General features: G+C 49.5%; 3 protein-coding genes across 3 annotated transcripts in view; 2 read left to right on the top strand and 1 right to left on the bottom strand.

The window, feature by feature from the left end:
- The window catches only part of xpo4 (exportin 4), a gene marked incomplete at its 5' end in the record, with an annotated part of 28,797 nt that extends 10,228 nt beyond the window's left edge, over positions 1-18,569 (top strand). The window contains 16 exon segments of the mRNA XM_083682175.1: positions 4,462-4,619; positions 6,075-6,249; positions 6,568-6,744; positions 7,000-7,142; positions 7,425-7,570; positions 8,935-9,112; positions 11,556-11,715; positions 11,933-12,102; positions 12,467-12,641; positions 13,739-14,032; positions 14,458-14,638; positions 15,202-15,323; positions 15,470-15,600; positions 15,822-15,939; positions 16,091-16,183; positions 16,467-18,569. Of these exon segments, the coding sequence (XP_083538301.1) occupies positions 4,462-4,619; positions 6,075-6,249; positions 6,568-6,744; positions 7,000-7,142; positions 7,425-7,570; positions 8,935-9,112; positions 11,556-11,715; positions 11,933-12,102; positions 12,467-12,641; positions 13,739-14,032; positions 14,458-14,638; positions 15,202-15,323; positions 15,470-15,600; positions 15,822-15,939; positions 16,091-16,183; positions 16,467-16,664 (2,619 nt within the window). The 3' untranslated portion in view covers positions 16,665-18,569.
- The window catches only part of zmym2 (zinc finger, MYM-type 2), a 113,889-nt gene that overhangs the window by 15,018 nt on the left and 77,940 nt on the right, over positions 1-20,931 (bottom strand). The window lies entirely within an intron of this gene.
- eef1akmt1 (EEF1A lysine methyltransferase 1) lies at positions 18,739-20,918 on the top strand. Its single transcript, XM_083682546.1, has 5 exons — positions 18,739-18,827; positions 19,099-19,256; positions 19,443-19,525; positions 19,791-20,080; positions 20,495-20,918. Exons 2-5 carry the CDS (start codon positions 19,110-19,112, stop codon positions 20,626-20,628), a joined length of 654 nt encoding a protein of 217 aa, XP_083538672.1. The 5' UTR covers positions 18,739-18,827; positions 19,099-19,109; the 3' UTR covers positions 20,629-20,918.

The following is a 20,931-nucleotide window of genomic DNA, read 5'->3' as shown; positions in this document are numbered from 1 at the left end:
GGTAGCTAATTGCCTCGTTCCTTCTTAGAGACAAGAGAATTAGTGACGCATGCGACAGGTCGTGGTGACAGTGATGGAGAAGTTTTTAAAAAGGAAAAAATGTAAACTCCGAACTGGGCCCTGGACAAGATTCTGACCCAGGTGAAGTACCAGGCCCTAGTATGAGTGGTGGTAAAAAGAAAGCAAAGACGGTGAGCTCGAGGCAATACAGCGAAAGCTATCTTCCAACAGCGCCATGGTGCCAAGCAGCTTAAACGCCATCTCCAAACGAAACACCCGCCGCTTCAAAACAAGCCGATGGCGTGAAAACACAGAGAAACAGGCAACTTTTATGAGAAAAACCACAAAGGTAAATGAGAAAGCCCTCAAAGCTAGTTACCTAGTTGCTGAACTCGTAGCTAAATCAAAAAAGTCCCACTCTGTGGCAGAGACATTAATACTACCTGCCTGCAAAGCCATTGTCAATGAGATGCTCGGCCCTGACGCGGTTAAAGACATAGCTAAAGTCCCGCTCTCAGATAACACAATTGCCAGGCGTATTGATGACATGTCTACAGACATCGAAAGTCATGTTTTGGGAAAGATACGCATCAGTAGGAAATTTGCGTTGCAACTTGATGAGTCTACGGATATTAGTGGACATTCTCAGCTTTTGGCCAATGTACGTTTTGTGGATGGAGATGCCATTAGAGAAAACTTCCTATTTTGCAAGGCACTGCCAGAAAAAACAACAGGAGAGGAAATTTATATACTATTGTAATTATATATACTGTATCAGGCTACAGAGTGTCATTTTGTAACATTTTTGGTTGGTGGTGTGCCGCAAGATTCTTCCAATGTAAAAAATGTGCCGTGGCTCAAAAAAGGTTGAAAAACACTCTTCTAGACCATGTCACCAAGGCCACGTCTGCTGCCAAATATTGCTCCACTACATGGTTGGTGGTGGTTGCATAAGGTCTTGGCTGCATTGTTGGCCCGTGTGTTTGGATATGTGTGTGTCTGATGGGTGGAGGTTAGAGTGGTGAGAGCCTGCAGCAGGGGAGGCTGGTGGAGGTAGAAATCGGAGGACGGGTTAATTGTAATGCATAGAATGGAACGTGTTTGATACCACTCCTCATTCCATTCGATGCACTACGAATGAGTCCGTCCTCCGACGTCTGCCTCCAGCAGCCTCCCCTGGTCTGCAGATATCTGTGGTAGTGTTGTGGTCTCGGTGTATACCGAGTTATAGTCTTGTCTCTCTCTTTCTCTGTGTGGTATTTGTGGTGGGTGGGGTGTTTGTTATTGTAAGACTGCTGGAGATCTGTCAGCTGTCTCCCTGTGCGTGCGTGCGTGCGTGCGTGCGTGCATATGCACGGTGTGTCTCGTCTGTGCATGTACATTTGGTCTGTGTGTGTCTGTGTGTTTTTGGGGGGTGCTCAGCTCAGCTGCTGCCCCTCACTCCTCAGCTGCGAGGGTGACAGCCTAGAGAGGGAGGGCGGGTCTAGACACGCGCCGCCGGGGTCGAAGTTCACAGCAGACCAGTGGCAGGATTAGACCCTAAATCTAGGATTAGGGGCCCCGTTAACAGCAGCCCCCCCCCCACCCGCCCCATACACACACACACCTCTTAAGGGCCTTGAGGGCTCTGTCTCCCCCTCTGTGGGTGTCAATCTCCTCCTAAACGGCTCCACCAATCTATCAGTCCCAAGCTAAGTGCTCTGGGGAGGGTTGGAGAGAGGCGTCCATCACCGACCCTCTGCATCACTCCAGTCTATCCAATGTGTTCTTAACATTGAGTTAAAGCACCAAGGGTTTCATGAAGTATTGGGTGGTAAAGAAAAGGTAGAATGAGAGAATGGAGGCCAGGGTTCTCAGCTCCACACTTGAGGCCAAGTGGATAATGGACACTTCACATCACTCAAACTCCATCCGTCACTGTTCTTCTTGACGTTGTTAAACAGCACTTGGGCTTTCAGTGGCTACGAAGGAGAAGCCAAATGGGTTGAGTGAAGAACATGTCGGTTAGTTAGAGGGAATAACAGGTTCCCTAATTCTCCTCAGCTCCAGTGAGACCAAGTGGTGTGTGGTGGTTTGGAGAGGGCCAGAAGGATGGTGATGGACACCCCCCTCTAAATACACCCCTACACTCTTCACCCATCCACTCATTATACATCCATCCATCCATCCATCCATCCATCCATCCACCCACCCACCCACTCTATCCATCTATCTTCTCTGTTCTTCTGACGCCTAGCTGAGGGAGCTTTTTCAAAGCTAAGCTAACATTTTCCCCAGTAGCTGTAATTTGGGCTTTGGACTGTGTTTGTTTGCGGTTTGCTTTGGTTTCGGTTTTAGCTCAGTGTTGACTGATTAGAGAGCGCTTTTGATTTGTGTGTGTGTGTGTGTGTGTGTGTGTGTGTGTGTGTGTGTGTGTGTGTGTGCGCTGAACAGAGACACTGAGCTAAACCAGACGCATCACACAGGGCATGACTGCCAGGCCACTCGAGACACACACACACACCAGCTCTGTGTTTACCCAGTAAACACAATCAGGGTTGTGAGTCTGGAGCACTGTGCTGGGTCTGATGAGGTTGTGGTGATGCCTGACTCTGCCCTGGGCGGCAGTTACTGGATGAGAGAGAGAGAGAGAGAGGGAGGGAGAGAGAGAGAGAATCAATCAGGCATATAAAACAGAAAGAGGAGCCTCCGATCCCCCTGAGGAACAGACTTTAGGCTTTGTCTCCTTCTATAAATACTCTCTCTCATTCTCATTCTGTCTCTCTCATTCTCTGTCTCTCTCTCTCTCTCTCTCTCTTTCATTCTCTCTCTCTCTTTCATTCTCTCTCCCTCTCTCTGTCTCTCTGCGGTGGTCTGCCCAGTCTTGTTGTGATTTACCCCCGTCCCCCCTGCCTCTCTCTCTAACTATAGCTAGATTCAAGGCGATTGGCATTGCTCGCGTCGCGCGGATCCTTCGTTGGTGCAGCTGTTTTTAGAGCGCGTGCAGTGCTCAATCTTTGGCCTTGCGCTCTCTTTCTCTCCCTCCCACCCCCTCTAGCTCCCCTCCCTCCCTCCCACCCCCTCCCTCTCTCTTTCCCTCCCCTTCACTCCTCTCCTCCAGAGAATGACTTCACACTCTGGAGAGGGCAGCTCTCCCCAACAGCAGTGAGGGCTACGCTACGTTAGCATCAGAGCACCGTGGCTGACGACCTGCCTCTCCAGCTGGAGAAGAAAGGAGGGAAAGGAGAAGAGAGAGAGAGAGAGAGAGAGTGAGGAGAGAGGGAGAAGGAAGGAGGGAGACAAACAGTTTAGAGTGGGGGTCCTTCAAACCAAGAGGAAGAAAAGAGGAAGGAGGTTAGGGCTGAATTGTATCCCTTTTGGGGAGGGGGGCATTGACGCTTCATGTGCAGCGCTCGTGCTACGTTGTGGACAGGCACTTTTGGATTTTTCTGTGATCAGAAGATCTGAGGGAAAGAAAGAAAGAAAGACAGACAGACAGACAGACAGAAAGAAAGAAAGAGAGAGTGCGAGGCAGACCGAGAGAACAGACTTCAAAGTTCTCGGGGAGTGTTTAGATCCAGACGTCCACATTTGCGCTGTCAGTGAAAACACATGTTGCTCAGAGGAGTTAAAGCAGAAGCCTCTGCAGCTGGATTGAACACGGGCATCTAACCACCATGCTTCCACTCTGGCAGACGACCACAAGTCGGCACTGACTGCCCTGCCGGATCTGTGCCTCTGGGATTGATTGAGACACAGTGTCTGCCTCAGACCGGCTCTGTGATCGATTAAGACTGTCTGTGGTGACATCAGGGGTCATAGTGTCTGGGGCCCAGTGTGAGTGACGCGTTGAGAATTGATTCTCCAAGCGTGCCGCTTCAGCTTACTGGTGAGTGTGTTTCTGTTTCTGTTGGTGTTCCTCAGTTGTTGGTGTAGGAGTTTGTCTGGTTGTCGTCTGTGTGACTGTGTCCTGGTGGGGGGGGGGGGGCGGACTTTTCTAACTGGCCAGAGTTGTGATTCGGGGCAGGTGTGTGTATGATGGGTGTGTGTGACTGTGACATTGCCATAATGGCGTAGACAAGAGAAAAAAGGAACTGAACTCTGATATGTGAGGAGCAGTGGAGCCTCCCGGAGGTACAATAGATGTGTGGAGACAGACTAGGGTGGTGTGCCTTTAGACAGGTGTGTCTGAGTGACGGCCATTGTTTCTGCCTCCACTGTGTAGATTCACCACCATGAGGCTTCCCTTACACCTGCTGCTTTTAGATTTATTGTCTTGAATAAACTCACCTCTCTCCTAAGACACAGTTATGGATTTATGGATGCGGTTATGGCTACCTTCCTCACTCAAAGCAAAAAAACGTATTGATCAAATTTCTCTGTTCTCCCCCCCCCCCCCCCTCTCTCCCTCCTTCCCCCCCTCTCCTCCCTCTCTCTTTCCCTCTCTCCCCTCTCCTCCCTCTCCCTCTCTCCCTCCCCCAGGTACACAGGAAGATCCGTGAGGACTCAGACATGGCCCAGGACTCTCTGCAGTGCCTGGCCCAGTTGGCGTCCATGCACGGGCCCATCTTCCCTGACGAGAGCGCACAGGTGTCCTACCTGGCCCACCTGGTGGAGGGCCTGCTCAGCATGATCAACGGGTGAGGAGGAGGAGGAGGAGGAGGGGCTAGGACGGAGGATGGAACATGACTAGAATACAGTGGAATGGAATGGGATGAAATAGAATAGAATGGATGGAACATGACATGACGTGCGTGCATGTGTGCATGTGCGTGTGTGTGTGTACCAGGCCTTCATGATGGTGGTGTTCTGTGTGTGTGTGTGTGTGTGTGTGTGTGTGTGTGTTAGGCCTTTGTGATGGTGAAGTTCTGTGTGTGTGTGTGTGTGTGTGTGTGTGTGTGTGTGTGTGTGTGTGTGTGTGTGTGTGTGTACTAGGCCTTCATGATGGTGGTGTTCTGCGTGTGTGTGATGGTGTGGGAAGGAGAGGGAAAGAGAGAAGTGATGATCCTGGGCCAGCCAGCATGAGTAATGTGTGTTAATGTGATTTGTATGTGCCTTCAGTCTTCAAAATAGTACTGATCTGAATTAAAAGGGCTGCGGTCTGATGTATAAATAACACACACAGTCACACACACACACACACACACACACACACACACACACACACACACACTGACAACCACACACAGTCACTCACTCACATGCTTGTGCCTGGAACGCGTGACTCAGTAGGCGGAGTGAGTTAGGGTCTCTCTCCCACCCTCCCTCCCTCCCTCCCTCTCTCTCTCTTTCCTTACTGCCCCCCCCCCTCTCTCTCTCTCTCTCTCTGTCTGTAATCACCTATTCCTGGAGCTTTTTTCCAGTTGCATCATCGGAAAGCCACGCGGACAGGATGGCCAATCTGCTGTGATTGAACAGCTCTGCTTGCAATTTAAATCCATCTGATAGGGGTTAGGGCTGGAGCTGCAGCTGGAGCCACGCTAACGCTGCTCTCCACTGCCCTGACTGGGGCTGTAGCCACGCCATGCTAGCCAGCTCTGCTCTCCACTGCCCTGACTGGGGCTGTAGCCACGCTATGCTAGCCCGCTCTGCTCTCCACTGCCCTGACTGGGGCTGTAGCCACGCCATGCTAGCCAGCTCTGCTCTCCACTGCCCTGACTGGGGCTGTAGCCACGCCATGCTAGCCAGCTCTGCTCTCCACTGCCCTGACTGGGGCTGTAGCTATGCTAGCTAGCTAGATAGCTCTGGTCTGCACTCCACTGCCAAGACTCTGTCTGCTGTTGTGCGTCTCAGCCCTGGGCTCTTATTATGGGTTACCACTGATGAAGAAATTATGAAATAATGCAAATGTTGGAATGTATTTCATTGAGAGTTTGAAGTGTTGCCCAGACAAAGCTCAACAGTGCATGATTTATTTTACTGGAAAGAACATTCCACCTTTTTAAGTTGTTATGTCTCTCTCACCTGGACTGACTCAACTGATAATGAGAAACAGGTTTAATGAAAGAGAGGGAAAAAACTAGTGTATTAAAATATATATTCCTCATACGTTGCTCCAGCATTCCACTAAGCTTGTGTTATGGTTGGTTCCCAAGGATTGAGATCGAGGACTCTGAGGCGGTGGGCATCTCCAACATCATCTCCAACCTGATAACTACATTTCCCAGAAGCACCCTGACCGCCCTGCCCAGCGAGCTCTTCACCTCCTTCATCAACTGCCTCACGCTGCTCACCTGCTCCTTCGGACGCAGCGCCGCCCTGGAGGAAGTGGTGAGAACTACAATCAAATTAAATAAATCAAATTATTAAATAAATCAATCAAGTATTTGTATAGCACTTTTTACGTAGACAAACATCGCAAAGTGCTTCACGACAAGAACAATACTAAACAATATAAACAATAAATAAAATACAGACAATATGATCTAACACCAAACCATACACCCACCTACACTCCTACCACTACTCCAATATTATACCTTATGACCTTTGACCTTGGCCTGGCTATTTCTCTCTCTCTTTCTCTCCATCTTTCTCTCTCTCTTTCTCTCCTTCTCTCTCTCTCTCTCTCCCCCACCCCCCCTCCAGCTGGATAAGGATGACATGGTGTATATGGAGGCCTATGACAAGCTGTTGGAGTCGTGGCTGACCCTGGTCCAGGACGATGAACACTTCCCCCGGGGCTGCTTCGTCCAGCCGGCCGTACAGGTCTTCAACTCCTACATACAGTGTCACCTGGCCGCCCCCGACGGCACACGCAACCTGGTGAGACACACACACACACGCCTGACACACATATGAGACATGCCTGGCACGTCTGACATTCACACCTGACGCACATGAGAGACGCACCACACGTGTATGAGACACCCATTACAAACGCATGTGAAGCAGTCTGCCATGACTTAGTCAGTTGATGAAACAAGTCAGGTGTTGGTAATATCTACTCTTCTCTCCCTCCTTCCCTTGCTTCTCTCCCCTTCTCTCTCTCCTCTCTCCCCCTCTCTTCTCTCCCTTTAGACAGCGAATGGCGTGGCGTCTCATGAGGAGGATGAGATCAATGAGCTGCAGGAGGATGACAGAGAGCTCTTCTCAGACCAGCTGGCCAGTATAGGCATGCTGGGGCGTATCGCTGCTGACCACTGTATACCCCTACTGACCACGTACGTACGCACGCACACACACACACACACACACACACACACACACACACACCCTGCTCACCAGGTACATACCGACACACTGCATCTCTGGTCACCAGGTTACAAGTTTACATGTTGTGTACACACACACACACACACATCGCATCCCTGTTTTTACAGTTACACACAGGGACACGCCCGCACACACACACACACACACACACACACACACACACACACACACAAACGCACTCTTTATCTCTGAGCTGCATGTGTTGACCTCTGACCCCTGTGTGTGTCCAGTCTGTTGGAGGAGCGTGTGAGCCGTCTCCACGGCCAGCTCCAGAGGACCCAGCAGCACCTCATGGCCTCGTCTGACCCCGGCTCAGTGGACCGCAAGGTGCTGGACGACCTCTACGAAGACATCCACTGGCTCCTCCTAGTCACAGGTCAGTAGGTCGCGAGATAACCCTCACCTCTCCTACTCACAGGGCAGTAGGTCGCCAGATAACCCTCACCTCTCCTAGTCACAGGTCAGTAGGTCGCCAGATAACCCTCACCTCTCCTAGTCACAGGTCAGTAGGTCGCCAGATAACCCTCACCTCTCCTAGTAGGTCGCCAGATAACCCTCACCTCTCCTAGTAGGTCGCCAGATAACCCTCACCTCTCCTAGTCACAGGTCAGTAGGTCGCCAGATAACCCTCACCTCTCCTAGTCACAGGTCAGTAGGTCGCCAGATAACCCTCACCTCTCCTAGTCACAGGGCAGTAGGTCGCCAGATAACCCTCACCTCTCCTAGTCACAGATCAGTAGGTCGCCAGATAACCCTCACCTCTCCTAGTCACAGATCAGTAGGCCAGGCCTATCCCTGTGTATGTTCATGAGTTCTGCTTTATTTGGATAATCCTCTACTAATGGTTATTAGATCCTCAACTGACTAGCAACAGTCAAGGGACCAGCCACTATTTCTAGCCCCCCCCCCCCCGAAGCTAAAGCTAACCCTAGCGTGTTGTTGGTTTGAGCATCTGTAGATGGTCCTCCAGGGCCTGGCACCATGTGTGCATTAGCATCACACCCAGTTAGCTATATTCATCATTCCCATTAGTGCCCTAATGTATTTATTGTGTTACATCCCTTTTAGCTTTCAGTCAGATTACGCCCCGTTAGCCTAAAACGATCCCCCTAAATGCACTCTGGGGGGTGGGGGTGGGGGCGGGGGGGCTGGACTATCTTGTTAGTGGAGGAAAGGAACTAATTTTAGTTTGGGAGGCATTAGTCTCCTAGGCAGGCTGTGATGTTGGTGTGTGAGTGGAATCTGATGCAGGGCAGGGCTGGGCGGGCGACCAGCTGTGGCACTGCTGCTGGACAGTGACTGTTTGGATGGATACAGTGGATCAGAACTCATTTTGGTGTGGAAATGAATTTGTCTCTCAGCCAGTATGCTCTTTGACTTGGCTTTGATTCAGAACCATTTATTTATGTGGGAAAATAACTTCATTCTAGCCATTTGACAATCTGACATGAACGGTCATGCAATTAATGGGTGATACTTGGAAATTCTTGTGAGGGAATTAGATTCGGTTATTCTGTAGATTAGGTGTCTGTATTTTTGGTTATGGTTTCAGTTATGTATGGGTTAAGAATACAGAATTGAGGACCAATCATGTAATGTCGAGGAATTATTGTTAAATGCAATTAAAATAAATAAATAAATAATATATATATATTTAAAATGAGAGAGAATTGAGCGTGTAATGGAGAGAATGCAGCGTATAATCATGCTGATGTTAATGTTGGGGGTCTTGTGTTTCAGGGTACCTGTTGGCGGACGACCCCCAGGGAGAGACCCCCCTGATCCCGGCGGAGGTGATGGAGTACTCCATCAACCATTCTACGGAGGTGGACATCAACACCACCCTGCAGATCCTGGGCTCCCCCGGAGAGAAGGCCTCCTCCATCCCAGGGTGCAACAGGACAGACTCTGTCATCAGGTAAAGGATACAAGTACTGTGATTGGTCAAAACTACTGTCGGTCATCAGGGTCAAACTATGGTAATTGGTCAAACCTACTGTCAGTTAGTCAAGGAATGATCGTAGCTTCAGATTTGAAATTCAGAATGGATGGCATTATAGGAACCTAGGTTCACACATTAGTCGTCCCAAACGGAGGTCCAAAACATAGAATAACTCTGCCGTTGAAACCCATGCCCCCTTCCTTCCCTGACTTTTTCTAAATGTCTATTTTTAAACATAATAGCTTTGTTACAATTTCAAAATCACACATTTTGTGTTTCCACTTTTTTAACTTTAGCAAATGACTGGTGTATAGACCTTCTTGCAAATATGTATAATTATATTTCATTACATTATTGTACATTATTGCTTTAGATTTGAGTTCTGTTTTACTTATCAAGCTTTGACGCTTCACATTTGACCACTGTTTTTTGTGGGGGGATTTTACAGTAGGCTATGTACAGTTACACCAATTATGTCTGTCAATATGTTATATTCAATATGTAAGCTCTTTAAAATACAAAATATGGTATTCCAATAATTCTCAAGTCCTTACGAAACACAACCAGTGAATTATGTTTTGCATGGTGTTGATCTAATTCAACGGTTACACTGTTACACTAACGTCAACTAATGGACGTCTCCGGACGTCACCCTGGATACTCTGGTTAGTGACGAGGCCTGAGGCTCCTAGCGTTAATCACTATGGTGATAGCTCTACCTAATCTTCTGATTGGCCAGGTGACATTCTCACCTGCTCATCTAACCGATCCGCTCAGATCTACATCAGTATCTAGCGGATGTGGGCTTGGAGTCAGACAGGGATTCAGGGATTGTCTTACTGTACCTCGCCCCCAGAACGTTAAGCTCTCTTGCACCCTAAACGCCCTGTCGAAGCCTTGACAGAGTTCTGTCACGTTCACACCCGTGTTCTGTCTGGCGTGTCGGAACCCGTTAAACCTGGTGCCCTGCTGGGTGTGGCATGTTGTGGGGCCGCGGCCGCGGGCGGACTGATCCTCTCCCTCTGCCCGCTGCTGCCCCTCCGCTCTCCCTCTGCCCCTGAGGGTGTGGTGGTGCCAGCCCCCAGAGGGAATGCCCTGGCACAGGCCCAGCCCCCCACACACACACACACACACATACACACACAAATGCAAGCACACACACACACACACACAAATGCAAGCACACACACACACACACAAATGCAAGCGCACACACACACACACACACAAATGCGAACACACAATCGTACTGCGCACATACACAGCACATGTACGCGAGTTCAAACTCTCACAAAACACACACGCACACACACCCTTATCCAGCCTTACAGCAGCCCCGGCCCCCCGGCGCCAGCCAGCCAAGCCCCAGACCACCCCACCGCTCCCCAACATGTTATTCAATTAAGACTGGACCAGGTGCTGGCTAAGACCAGAGCGTCCCTCTCTCCCTCTCCAGGGTTGTGGGGCCATAGGGTCAGGGATAATGGCAATTTTGGAGGGGGGGCTCTGGGTGCATCTCTAATATGGACTGTGTGCAAGAAGGCGATAAGGGGCCGGGGGTAGTGGGGATTGGGGATTGTGAGGTCGGAGGGTTCTGGATGGTTCTGTGAAGGGGGGGGGGGGAGAGAGAGAGACATAATGGGGGTGAGGGGGGGGACAGAGGATTGTGGAGACAGGGACATGGGCATCGGGTTTCCTAATAACGGCCCCCCGACCCCGGCGCTTTCAAATGTCAATGGGGTTTTGTTTTTGCAAACAATGTGAAACACTGCACTGTGCTACACAGAGGGGGTCTCTGGCATACAGGACCGTAAGCTGCTTTAAGCCCTCTATCTCTCTGGCCTTTTACATTGGTGTGGGTGTGTTCGTGTGTGTTTGTGTGTGTTTGTGTGTGCGCGTGTATGTGTGTGTGTGTGTTTGTGTGCGTGGAGGTGTGTGTGTTTGTGTATGCATGTGTGTTTCGAGGTTGTCCTTTGTTATGTTTCTGAGCAACTGAAACAAACAGCTGCTGACTCCCACCTCTCTTTTGTTCTGTCGTTCTTTCACTCATCCCCCTCCTCCTGTTGCTCATCCTGACCTTGGCTTCTTATTACCCCATCCCTCTGTCTCCCCCTGTCTCTCCCCCATCTCCCTCCCTCCTTCTTTCTTCCTCTATTTCTCTTCTTTTTTTTCATTACCTCTAACCCTTTCTCTCCGTCCCTCCCTGTCTCTTTTTCCTTCAACCACCCCCTCTTTCCTTCCCCTTGCCTCTTTCTTTCCTCTCCCTCTCTCTTCTTCCCTTTTCTCTCTATCCTCTCGCCCATTCCGTCTCTCCTTATCCCTCACTTTCTGATCCCCCACTTTCATCCTCTGTCTCTCTCTCTCCTCCTGGTTGTAGTCATTCATCTTCCCTCTTTCTTTCTCTCTCACTCTCCTCCAGGTTGTTGTCAGCAGTGTTGAGGACGTCGGAGGTGGAGTCGAGGGCGACGCGGGCCAGCCTGACGGGGCTGCTCAGCCCCCAGATGGGGAAGGACATCGTCTGGTTCCTCAGACGCTGGGCCAAGACCTACCTGCTGGTGGACGAGAAGCTCTACGGACAGGTGACGGTTCAGACTGGTTGAAGATGATTGACAGTCAATGTCTTTTTGTCAACGCATGGCTGTCAGTCCGCGATTGTTGTATAATCTCGGCTATGTTGGAATAATTGCTGAAATGTTGAAAAAATGAATTGTCTCCCTCATCATCTTTCTGACTCTGTGTGTGTGTCTCTCTCTCTGTCTCACCCTATCTCTCTCTCTCACTCTCTCCCTCCTTCAGATCAGTATCCCTCTCAGCACGGCGTTCGGGGCGGACACAGAAGGGGCCCAGTGGATTGTGGGATACCTGCTGGAGAAGGTGATCAACAACCTATCGGTGTGGAGCTCTGAGCCTGAGCTGGCCAATGACACGGTGGAGCTGCTGGTCACCCTGGTGGAGAAGAGAGAGAGGTGAGAGCTGGCTGAGTTTGGGCCCCAATGTGTGGCCTGCTTCCCTTTTGATCCACAGTAAGAGATTGGAGATATAGAGATTGTATTGGAGCTTGAAACAGCCCCCCCTGGTGGAGACAGGCCAGAGTAGTTTAGATTAGCTTCGGTATAAAGAGATTCCTTTGCCAAAATATAAGCTCTATTCAAGTCTTTTTGACTGATACTGTATACTGCGACTATTTGAACTATCCAGTGTGTTCTTATGATCACAAGAGAAATCCTGTTTTGTCCTCACACATTTACCTACACATTCCCAATCCAATCTAACCAAATCATACACCCTCCCTCTCTCCCTCCCTCCCTCCTTCCCTCCCTCCTTCCCCAGGGCTAACATCGTGGTCCAGTGTGAGAACTGGTGGAACCTGGCTAAGCAGTTTGCCAGCCGCAGCCCTCCCCTCCACCTGCTGTCTAGCTCAGTCCAACGGACCCTCATGAAGGCTCTGGTTCTGGGGGGCTTCGCTCACATGGACTCAGACACCAAGCAGCAGTACTGGACCGAGGTAGGGAACCTATACACTCAGAACCTCATACACAACCTTACACTGAAACCATACACACACACAGCCTTACACTGAAACCACACACACATACACACACATAGAGAACCCCCCCCACACACACACACACACACACACGCATGCACGCACACAACCTTACAATGAATGAAACCATACACACACACAGACACCCCCCCCCCCACACACACACACATACAGTACCTTACACTGAATCCATACACACACACACACACAACCTCACACATGACCCCTCCTAACCACCACATAGAACCCTCACATTAAACCCATAGAACCCTTACACTCATGTAGAACACACACTGAACATGGCATAGAACCTATACACACACAGAACTTCACATGGAATCCCCCCCCCCCCACACACACATACAACCCTACCTACCCCAGAGAACTGGAACTATAAATGAATGCTCTGCCTCTGCATATAGCAGAAGCCCTCTACGATGTAGTCTCTGTCCCCATAGGCATCAGCAGTACCAACCAAAGAGGTGTGATGATTTAATCCAAAACCATTATCCCCACCCCCCAGGGAGTCTCTCCTATGCTGCTATTCCATATCCTGGTTATGATTGTGACCCTGGAGGTTTCTGTCCTGCTAGGCTGCAGCAGTAAACAGTCATGTTAAACCTAGGATCCTAAAGCCTTAGGAGGGTCTATGAATGAGGCTGCAGCTGTTCCACTCATACAGCTGCTCTCAGACTGGCTGTGTGCTATGGTATGGTACACTACACGGTACAGGACATGACAGGACAGTAGGCTATTAGGGACAGAGGAGAGGAGATGTTAAAATAGCCCACAGCTGATCCCTCTCCTCCAACCCTCGGTCGTCTTTTCTTCTCTCGTCTCCTACACCCTTTTTTCCCCCCCTTTCTCTCTTTTTCTCCCTGTGTTTTTTTTACCCCCTTTTCAAATGTCATTCATTTCCCTTTCTTTTGCCCTCTCCCCTATCCTGATATCCCCTCTTTATCCCTCTCTCGCTCCCCTTTTCTCCTACTCTCCTTCCTATCTGTTATTCTTATATTCAACCTACCCCCCCCCCCCCCTCCCTCCCCCTCCTCCAGGTCCTCCACCCTCTCCAGCAGCGTTTCCTCAACCTGATCAACCAGGAGAACTTCCCCCAGATCTGCCAGGAGGAGGGCGTGAAGCGGGAGATCGTGGCCACCCTGGAGGCCCTGTGCGGCATCGCCGAGGCCACGCAGATCGATAACGTGTCGTCCCTCTTCAGCTTCCTCATGGACTTCCTGTCTAGCTGCATCGGCCTGATGGAGGTGTACCGCAACACGCCGGAGACCATCAACCTCATCATCGAGGTGTTCGTGGAGGTCGCCCACAAGCAGATCTGCTACCTGGGGGAGGTGAGGCTGGAGGGGGCGTGGGGGGGGGGGGGGGGTGTGAGGCTGGAGGGCTTTCTATATGGTACGCTAGTGTGCAGGGGAGGCTGGTGGAGGTAGAAAACGGAGGACGGGCTCACTATAATGTATGGGAAGGAATGAGGAATGGTATCAGACACGTGATACCATTCCTCATTCCATTCCTTGCATTACAATGAGCCCGTCCTCCGTTTTCTGCCTCCACTGCTAGTGTGGGTATTGGATCATAGCCAACGTCTAGGTTAAAGCACACTAGAGCCTGGATACCTCAGAACCTTCTAGAACGCAGCAGGTACTACTGAACAGAACAGTACAACTGTACTAAGGCTCTACTTGGGTTAGGTTTCTCACTCTCTCTTCCTCTCTCTCCCCCCTCCCCTGTCTCCCCCCCCCCCCCCCCCCCCCCCCAGTCTAAGTCTATGAAGCTGTACGAGGCGTGTCTGACACTGCTGCAGGTGTACTCTAAGAACAACCTGGGCAGGAAACGGGCCGACGTGGCGGCGGAGGAGGACCAGTACCAGGACCTGCTGCTCATCATGGAGCTGCTCACCAACCTGCTCTCCAAGGAGTTCATCGACTTCAGCGATACCGGTGAGAGGGGTGCGTGTGTGTGTCTGTGTAAGAAGAAGATGGTGATAGAGGACTTGGATGTGACTATGGATTGGTGACATTTGGATGAATGACATTTGAAAAGGGGGTAAAAAAAACACAGGGAGAAAACGAGAAAAGAAAAGACGACCGAGGGTTGGAGGAGATGAGAGGGGGGAATGTTTCTCTAAACCGTGTGTGCACACCAGTGTCCACTTGTATAAGAATGTCCCAGTGCCTAGCTGTGTATATACAGTACCAGTCAAAAGTTTGGACACACCTTCTCATTCAATGGTTTTTTTTTTTTTTTTTTTTATTATTTTCTACATTGTAGATTAATATTGAAGACATCAAAACTATGAAGGAACACATGGAATTATGTAGTAAACAAAAAAGTGTTAAACACACCAGAATATGTTTTATATTTTAGATTCTTCAAAGTAGCCACCTTTTGCTTTGATGACAGCTTTGCACACTCTTGGCAAGGTGTGTCCAAACTTTTGACTGGTACTGTATATTCTCATAAAGTAACCCCTCCCCCTCCCTCCCTCTCTCTCTCTCTGTAGATGAGGTGTTCCGGGGGCAGGAGCAGGGTTCTGGAGCAACAGGGAGGACAGTGTCGGCAGCAGACGTAGTTCTGTTTGGTGTAAATATCGTCCTGCCTCTCATGTCTGCCGATCTACTCAAGGTGAGGCCAACAGCCTACTTTCAACCCTGTAAGATTGTGTCCTACAGCCTAGGTCCAAGTATGTTAGAATGTGTCCTCCAGCCATCATTTTCTCTGATGTTGAACTGGTTTCTCTGCCGTTGAACTGGTTTCTCTCTGTGTTCCAGTTCCCGTCCCTCTGTAACCAGTACTACAAGCTGATCACGTTCATCTGTGAGATCTTCCCTGAGAAGATCCCCCAGCTGCCGGAGGAACTCTTCAAGAGCCTGATGTACTCCCTGGAGCTGGGCATGACCTCGTATCCCCTCTCTCTCTCTGTGTGTGTGTGTGTGTGTGTGTGTGTGTGTGTGTGTGTGTGTGTGTGTGTGTGTGTGTGTGTGTGTGTGTGTGTGTGTGTGTGTGTGTGTCAGGCCTCTTAATATGGTTTATGAGATGGGACTGACATGAATTAATAAATAGATATGATATAAATCAGTTAGTGTCACAGTCTGTATTGGTCCTTAACCCTCGGGTGTTCAGGATGAGTTCAGAGGTCAGTCAGCTGTGCCTGGAAGCTCTCTCCCCATTGGCTGAGCAGTGTGCCAAGACCCAGGAGAAGGACACACCCCTCTTTGTCGCCACAAGACACTTCCTCAAGGTGAGACATGATGTCACATCCCATTATTTTTTTTTCACTTCTTAAACTGATAAGCAATTGAAAGAAACCAAAACTCGGACCAAAGTGCCGCATTCAAGTACCAGTGATGCTAATTCATTCCGTCTCTGTCTCTCTCTCTCTGTTTCTCCAGTTGGTGTTTGATATGCTGGTACTACAGAAACACAACACAGAGATGACAGTGGCAGCTGGAGAAGCTCTCTATACACTAGTGTGCCTGCACCAAGTAAGTACCTCTAAATCACTGTCAGTATACAGTAGATAGGAATCAGGGGAGGCTGGTGGAGGTATAAATTGGAGGACGGGCTCGTTGTAATGCATGGAATGAAGAATGAATCACATGTTTGATACCGTTCCTTATTCCATTCCATGTATTACAATGAGCCTGTCCTCCGATTTCTCCCTCCACCAGCCTCCCCTCAACTCTATATTATATGGTCCACTCCCATGTTCTGATCCTAATGGAGCCTGGTACTGTGGTAGTAACGTCCTGTCGCGTGTTCCCTCAGACAGAGTACGCTGAGCTGGTGGAGACTCTCCTCTCGACCCAGAGAGACGCGCTGATCTACCAGAGGCTAGCCGACGCCTTTAACAAGCTGACGGCCAGCAGCACCCCGCCCACCATGGACCGCAAACAGAAGGTGGCCTTCCTCAAGAGCCTGGAGGAGTTTGTCTCCAACGTGGGCGGGCTGCTCTGTGTCAAATAACCACTGCCCCTCCCCCATCCTCCCTCCCTCCCTCCCATCCTCCTCCCACTCGAACTCAAACTCCCCCTTCCCAACTTGACTAAATCTACCGACCACCACCACCCCCCAGGATCCTGCTATCTGACGATCGACTGACCTACCTACCTACCTACCTACCTACCTGTACCACTTCAGACTACGCCAAGCCACAGAACAGTTGGATGGACGGACGGACGGACGGACAGACAGACAGATGGACGTGCCCTGGTCTGAGGACCTGCCCTGTTAGACTGGCTGACAGAGCACTGAAGTGACAATGATGGGCGGAGGTTGAGACACTGAAGCAGCAGTGGTGTAGGGTGCCAGGGTGGGGGGGTATGGTCCCCCTGTCTCCCCCCCTTTTCCTTGGAGGCCCCCCAAGCGCACACATACAGTGGCCAAGGGGGATTAGATTGGGGGGGTTGGGGCGGAGGAGGGTTGTCAGAGGGAATGACTTCACTCATGTGCCGCTCTATCCCATCCAATCATTGTTTACTTTTCGCCAGTGGGAGGGTTGGGATGAACCTAATGGAGGGAGGGGCCAATCTGTTCAGAGAACACCATGCCCCTCCCCCACCCCACCCACCCCCCGTCTCTCTCTCTCTCCGCCCCTACGCCTTCAAGTCCCGCCCCCTCCCAGAGTGCCTTTGTGTTCTTGTTTGCGATGTTGTGAGCTGAGACGTGTCTTACAGCGACGCCTGTGCCTGACACACACACCATGAACACGGTCGATGCGAGCGCACACAGATCGCCGTGACAACGAGAGGCTCTCCTACTGCCTCTGAAATAACAGGCGGGCTGAAGATGACAATAAAACCAAATCACGTCGTGTTCATTAAGGGTGTATATATGTTTTCACAAAATGGGAAAAAAATAGTATGTTTAAAAACAATGACTGAAAAGTTTTTATATGATGATGATAGATGGCAGAAAAGCTGAATTTGTCTGAGTTTGCCTGATGAAAAGGGGAGGGCCAAGTTTGGAAACTTTTGAATTTTGTTTTGATTTCTTTCTGGATTGTAGTTTTATCATGTGCCACCCCACTCTCCCCCCTCTCTCCCCCAATCTCCATTTTATTGTCTGTCCCATTCTCCACATTCTGCCGTCTTGTAGTCATTAATGTGCATTTGTATGTGGTCCTCAGCGGGTGACGATGGGGCGCAGTGAGCCCATTTTATTTTTAACTAGTTTGTGAGGGCGCGACAGCACATTTCGTCAGGATCATTTGCTCCCTTTCTTTAAGAGCGCAGGATTGTGGCCTTGTGAACTTGGAAACAAACACGTCATTCTGAAGTGTGGGAGTGGTCAGACGGGAGACCGCAGTGTGGAGAATGGGACAGCGGCCAGAGTCCTGACTGCCCGCGGCTAAGCAACAGGAGATGGAGGCCTTAGGAAGTTATGGGCCTTTAGGTTTAGCGTACAGTATTCTAGTTTTATTTTTCTACGTCACATCCACTCTCCTCTGCAAAACACACTGGATGGGAGCAAAGTCCCTATTATTACCGAAGAAAGCAATAACACACCAAAAAAGGAATGGAGCCACTTGTTTTAACTATGGCATTTGAGATGAACTCACCCGACCTTCCTCCGTTTAGCGCACTACCGCCCCGGTTATGTTGGAATGCCTGAATGAACTGTAATTGAAATGTAAAAGTGTACATAAACTTATTATATAAAATGTTCGTTCCAAGTTGTGTTTTTCCTCTTATGTGTTCTTTGGTCTGCTGTTTACACTGTCAGTGCGTGTTCGTTTTAATATTTTGTCCAATTCTATGATCGATCATATAGAATTATGGAAGAGATGGCATTGTGGATAGTGATCATAATTCTTGAAAACCTCAAACCCAAAGTGCTTTCAATTTCTCTGAAATAAAGCTGTTAAGCATTGGTCATAGACGTTACTTTTATATTTGCTTCATAATCAATGTATTCAGTAGAGTGGGTTGCATGAATGTATGAACTTTCTAAGCTGTTTCATAGAAGCCACCGATCGAACTAGCAGGCATGTTGACGAAACACGCGTCAAGAACCCGGTCTCCTCGGCCACCGTAGTTTACGTATTCAGTGTCCACATGTGAGGAGTTTGTGCCAACACGTTTGATATTTAGTCCCAAATCGAACAACTACTGAACCGCCGGAACGAAGGTAAGGAAATATAGCAATACTGCAGTAATATAAAATGTGTTGAACTTGACAAAAACAACAAAAACATCAATTCGGGCTCTATTCAGCTTGACTGGCTAGATAGCTAGCTCAACAACTCAGTGACTAGCTTGCCAGATTGAATTCCCTTTATAAAACCCCGTTTTACTTGTGTAGCTACGAGTACCCGCTCGAGAATAAGCGCCAGAGGTGGACATTCATTGTTGTCATGAAGTGATTTGTGTTTACTACATGTTGGTGTTCACCTTTCTAGGTGTGAGTGGGATGGGTGATAGCGACGACGACGTCCCCCAACTGTCGGCGGACACTCTGGCAGCGCTGCAGCAGTTCTACGACGAGCAGAAGAACGATGTCGGTGACAGCACGGTACCGGAGCAGAAGTTCTCCGTTGGGGCAGTGGAGGAGGATTGGGTACGATTGGGTATCACACTATGGCTGTTTCCTGTTAGACATAGCTGTCTTCCAAGAGGTCTGCACCTTTTAGGCATAGGTAGTAGACAGTACGCTTACCCACAACTGCAGTAAGGTTGGTTTGAGTCCCTATTTGTGTGTGTGTGTGTGTGTGTGTGTGTGTGTGTGTGTGTGTGTGTCCACCAGCGTATGAGCCAATTCTGGTACGACGATGACACAGCAACACGGCTAGCAGAAGAGGTCACACATGAAGCTGGAAAAGGTGGCAGGTAAGCAGTTGGCTATAACTCAAAAACTTTATTGAATTGTTAAAGGTTATAAAATGTCAATGCATGGTACCTACAACAATGGTTGTCTGTGGAAAATGTGTATAACTCTTGATGACTGTCATACCAATGGTGCCTGTGGGTTAGTGGTATGGGCAATACTGTCAGAGGAGCATACTCATTATGACACCCCTAATTTCACTCCTCTTTCCTTGTGTGCCTCTCAATCCATCACTAACATGTTGATGTTTATGATGTCACACCCCAGGATAGCCTGTCTGAGCGCGCCCAGTGTGTACCAGAAGCTGAAGCAGGGGGTGGTGGAGGGCTCTGACGGAGTGTCTGCCGTGGTTCTAGAGTTCGACCGCCGTTTCTCCGCCTACGGCCAGGAGTTCATCTTCTACGACTACAACAAGCCCCTGTCCCTGCCCGGGGACGTGCCCCCCCAGAGCTATGACATTGTGCTAGCTGACCCCCCCTACCTGTCTAAGGAGTGTCTCAGCAAGGTGGCAGAGACCATCAAGTACCTGACCAAGGGCAAGGTGCTGCTTTGCACAGGTGAGTCTCACACTGTGTGGGTGGGTGGGTGTGGGTGGAGAGTGGGGTTCCTCCAAAAGCACTTATCTCTTTTATGGTATCCCTGTAATCATCACTTTGGACGAATTTAAAGTCATGTTTAGTGCCTGCCTGCCTGCCTGCTAGGGATTGTGTCTGGTGTCCTTGGGAAGGCTAATGAGCTAATTTAATTTTCATTACGTTTTGAGTTATGTTCCATATGTTCAGCACCTCATCTAGGGTGTGTGTTCTTTATTCCTTTTATGAGGAATATCATACTCATCATACCTAGGCTAGCACTCCAACATTATACGCTGTATGTATGTCAAAATGTCAGTGTGGCCAGCGGGGCAGCAACACACAACTACATGCTGGACTTTTAACTCCATCTTGTCTGTTTTGTCCCCTCTTCCTCAGGGGCTGTCATGGCGGAGCACGTAGAGCATCTCCTGGGTCTGAAGATGTGCAGCTTCCTCCCCAAACACAACCACAACCTGGCCAACGAGTTCCGCTGTTACGTCAACTACCCCTCACGCCTCCTCTCCTCCTGAGAGGGACTCCTCCGCAGTCTCTCATCTTCTCTTTCATTGACTGGTGATGTCTGACATGTGCATCCATCCCCCAAGCCCTAGCTTGACCGGTGATGTCTTGGATGTCTTGGTTTCATCTAGTTAGACAATCACCTGACTGGTAGGCCTCCACGGTTCTGGTTTGTAACCAATGGAACAAAGACTCTGGGGATTATTTTAATACAATGTCATGTTTTTGACTCTTGTAACAGAATTATAAAGGATGTGATATTGTATGAGAAAGCAGGAAGTCATTAATGAATGCTTGAATTCAGTGTAAATAAC

This window comes from Argentina silus (genome assembly GCF_951799395.1).
Source record: "Argentina silus genome assembly, chromosome: 12".
Classification (NCBI taxonomy): domain Eukaryota; kingdom Metazoa; phylum Chordata; class Actinopteri; order Argentiniformes; family Argentinidae; genus Argentina; species Argentina silus.
The sequence above is the reverse complement of the archived record's forward strand: the minus strand, read 5'-3'. Positions and strand labels throughout refer to the sequence as shown.

Coding starts and splice junctions, on each gene's coding strand:
- eef1akmt1 (XM_083682546.1), top strand. CDS start 19,110: ATGGGTGATAGCGACGACGACGTCCCCCAACTGTCGGCGGACACTCTG. Junction 19,526..19,790: donor GAAGCTGGAAAAGGTGGCAG/GTAAGCAGTTGG, acceptor GTCACACCCCAG/GATAGCCTGTCTGAGCGCGC. Junction 20,081..20,494: donor CAAGGTGCTGCTTTGCACAG/GTGAGTCTCACA, acceptor CCTCTTCCTCAG/GGGCTGTCATGGCGGAGCAC.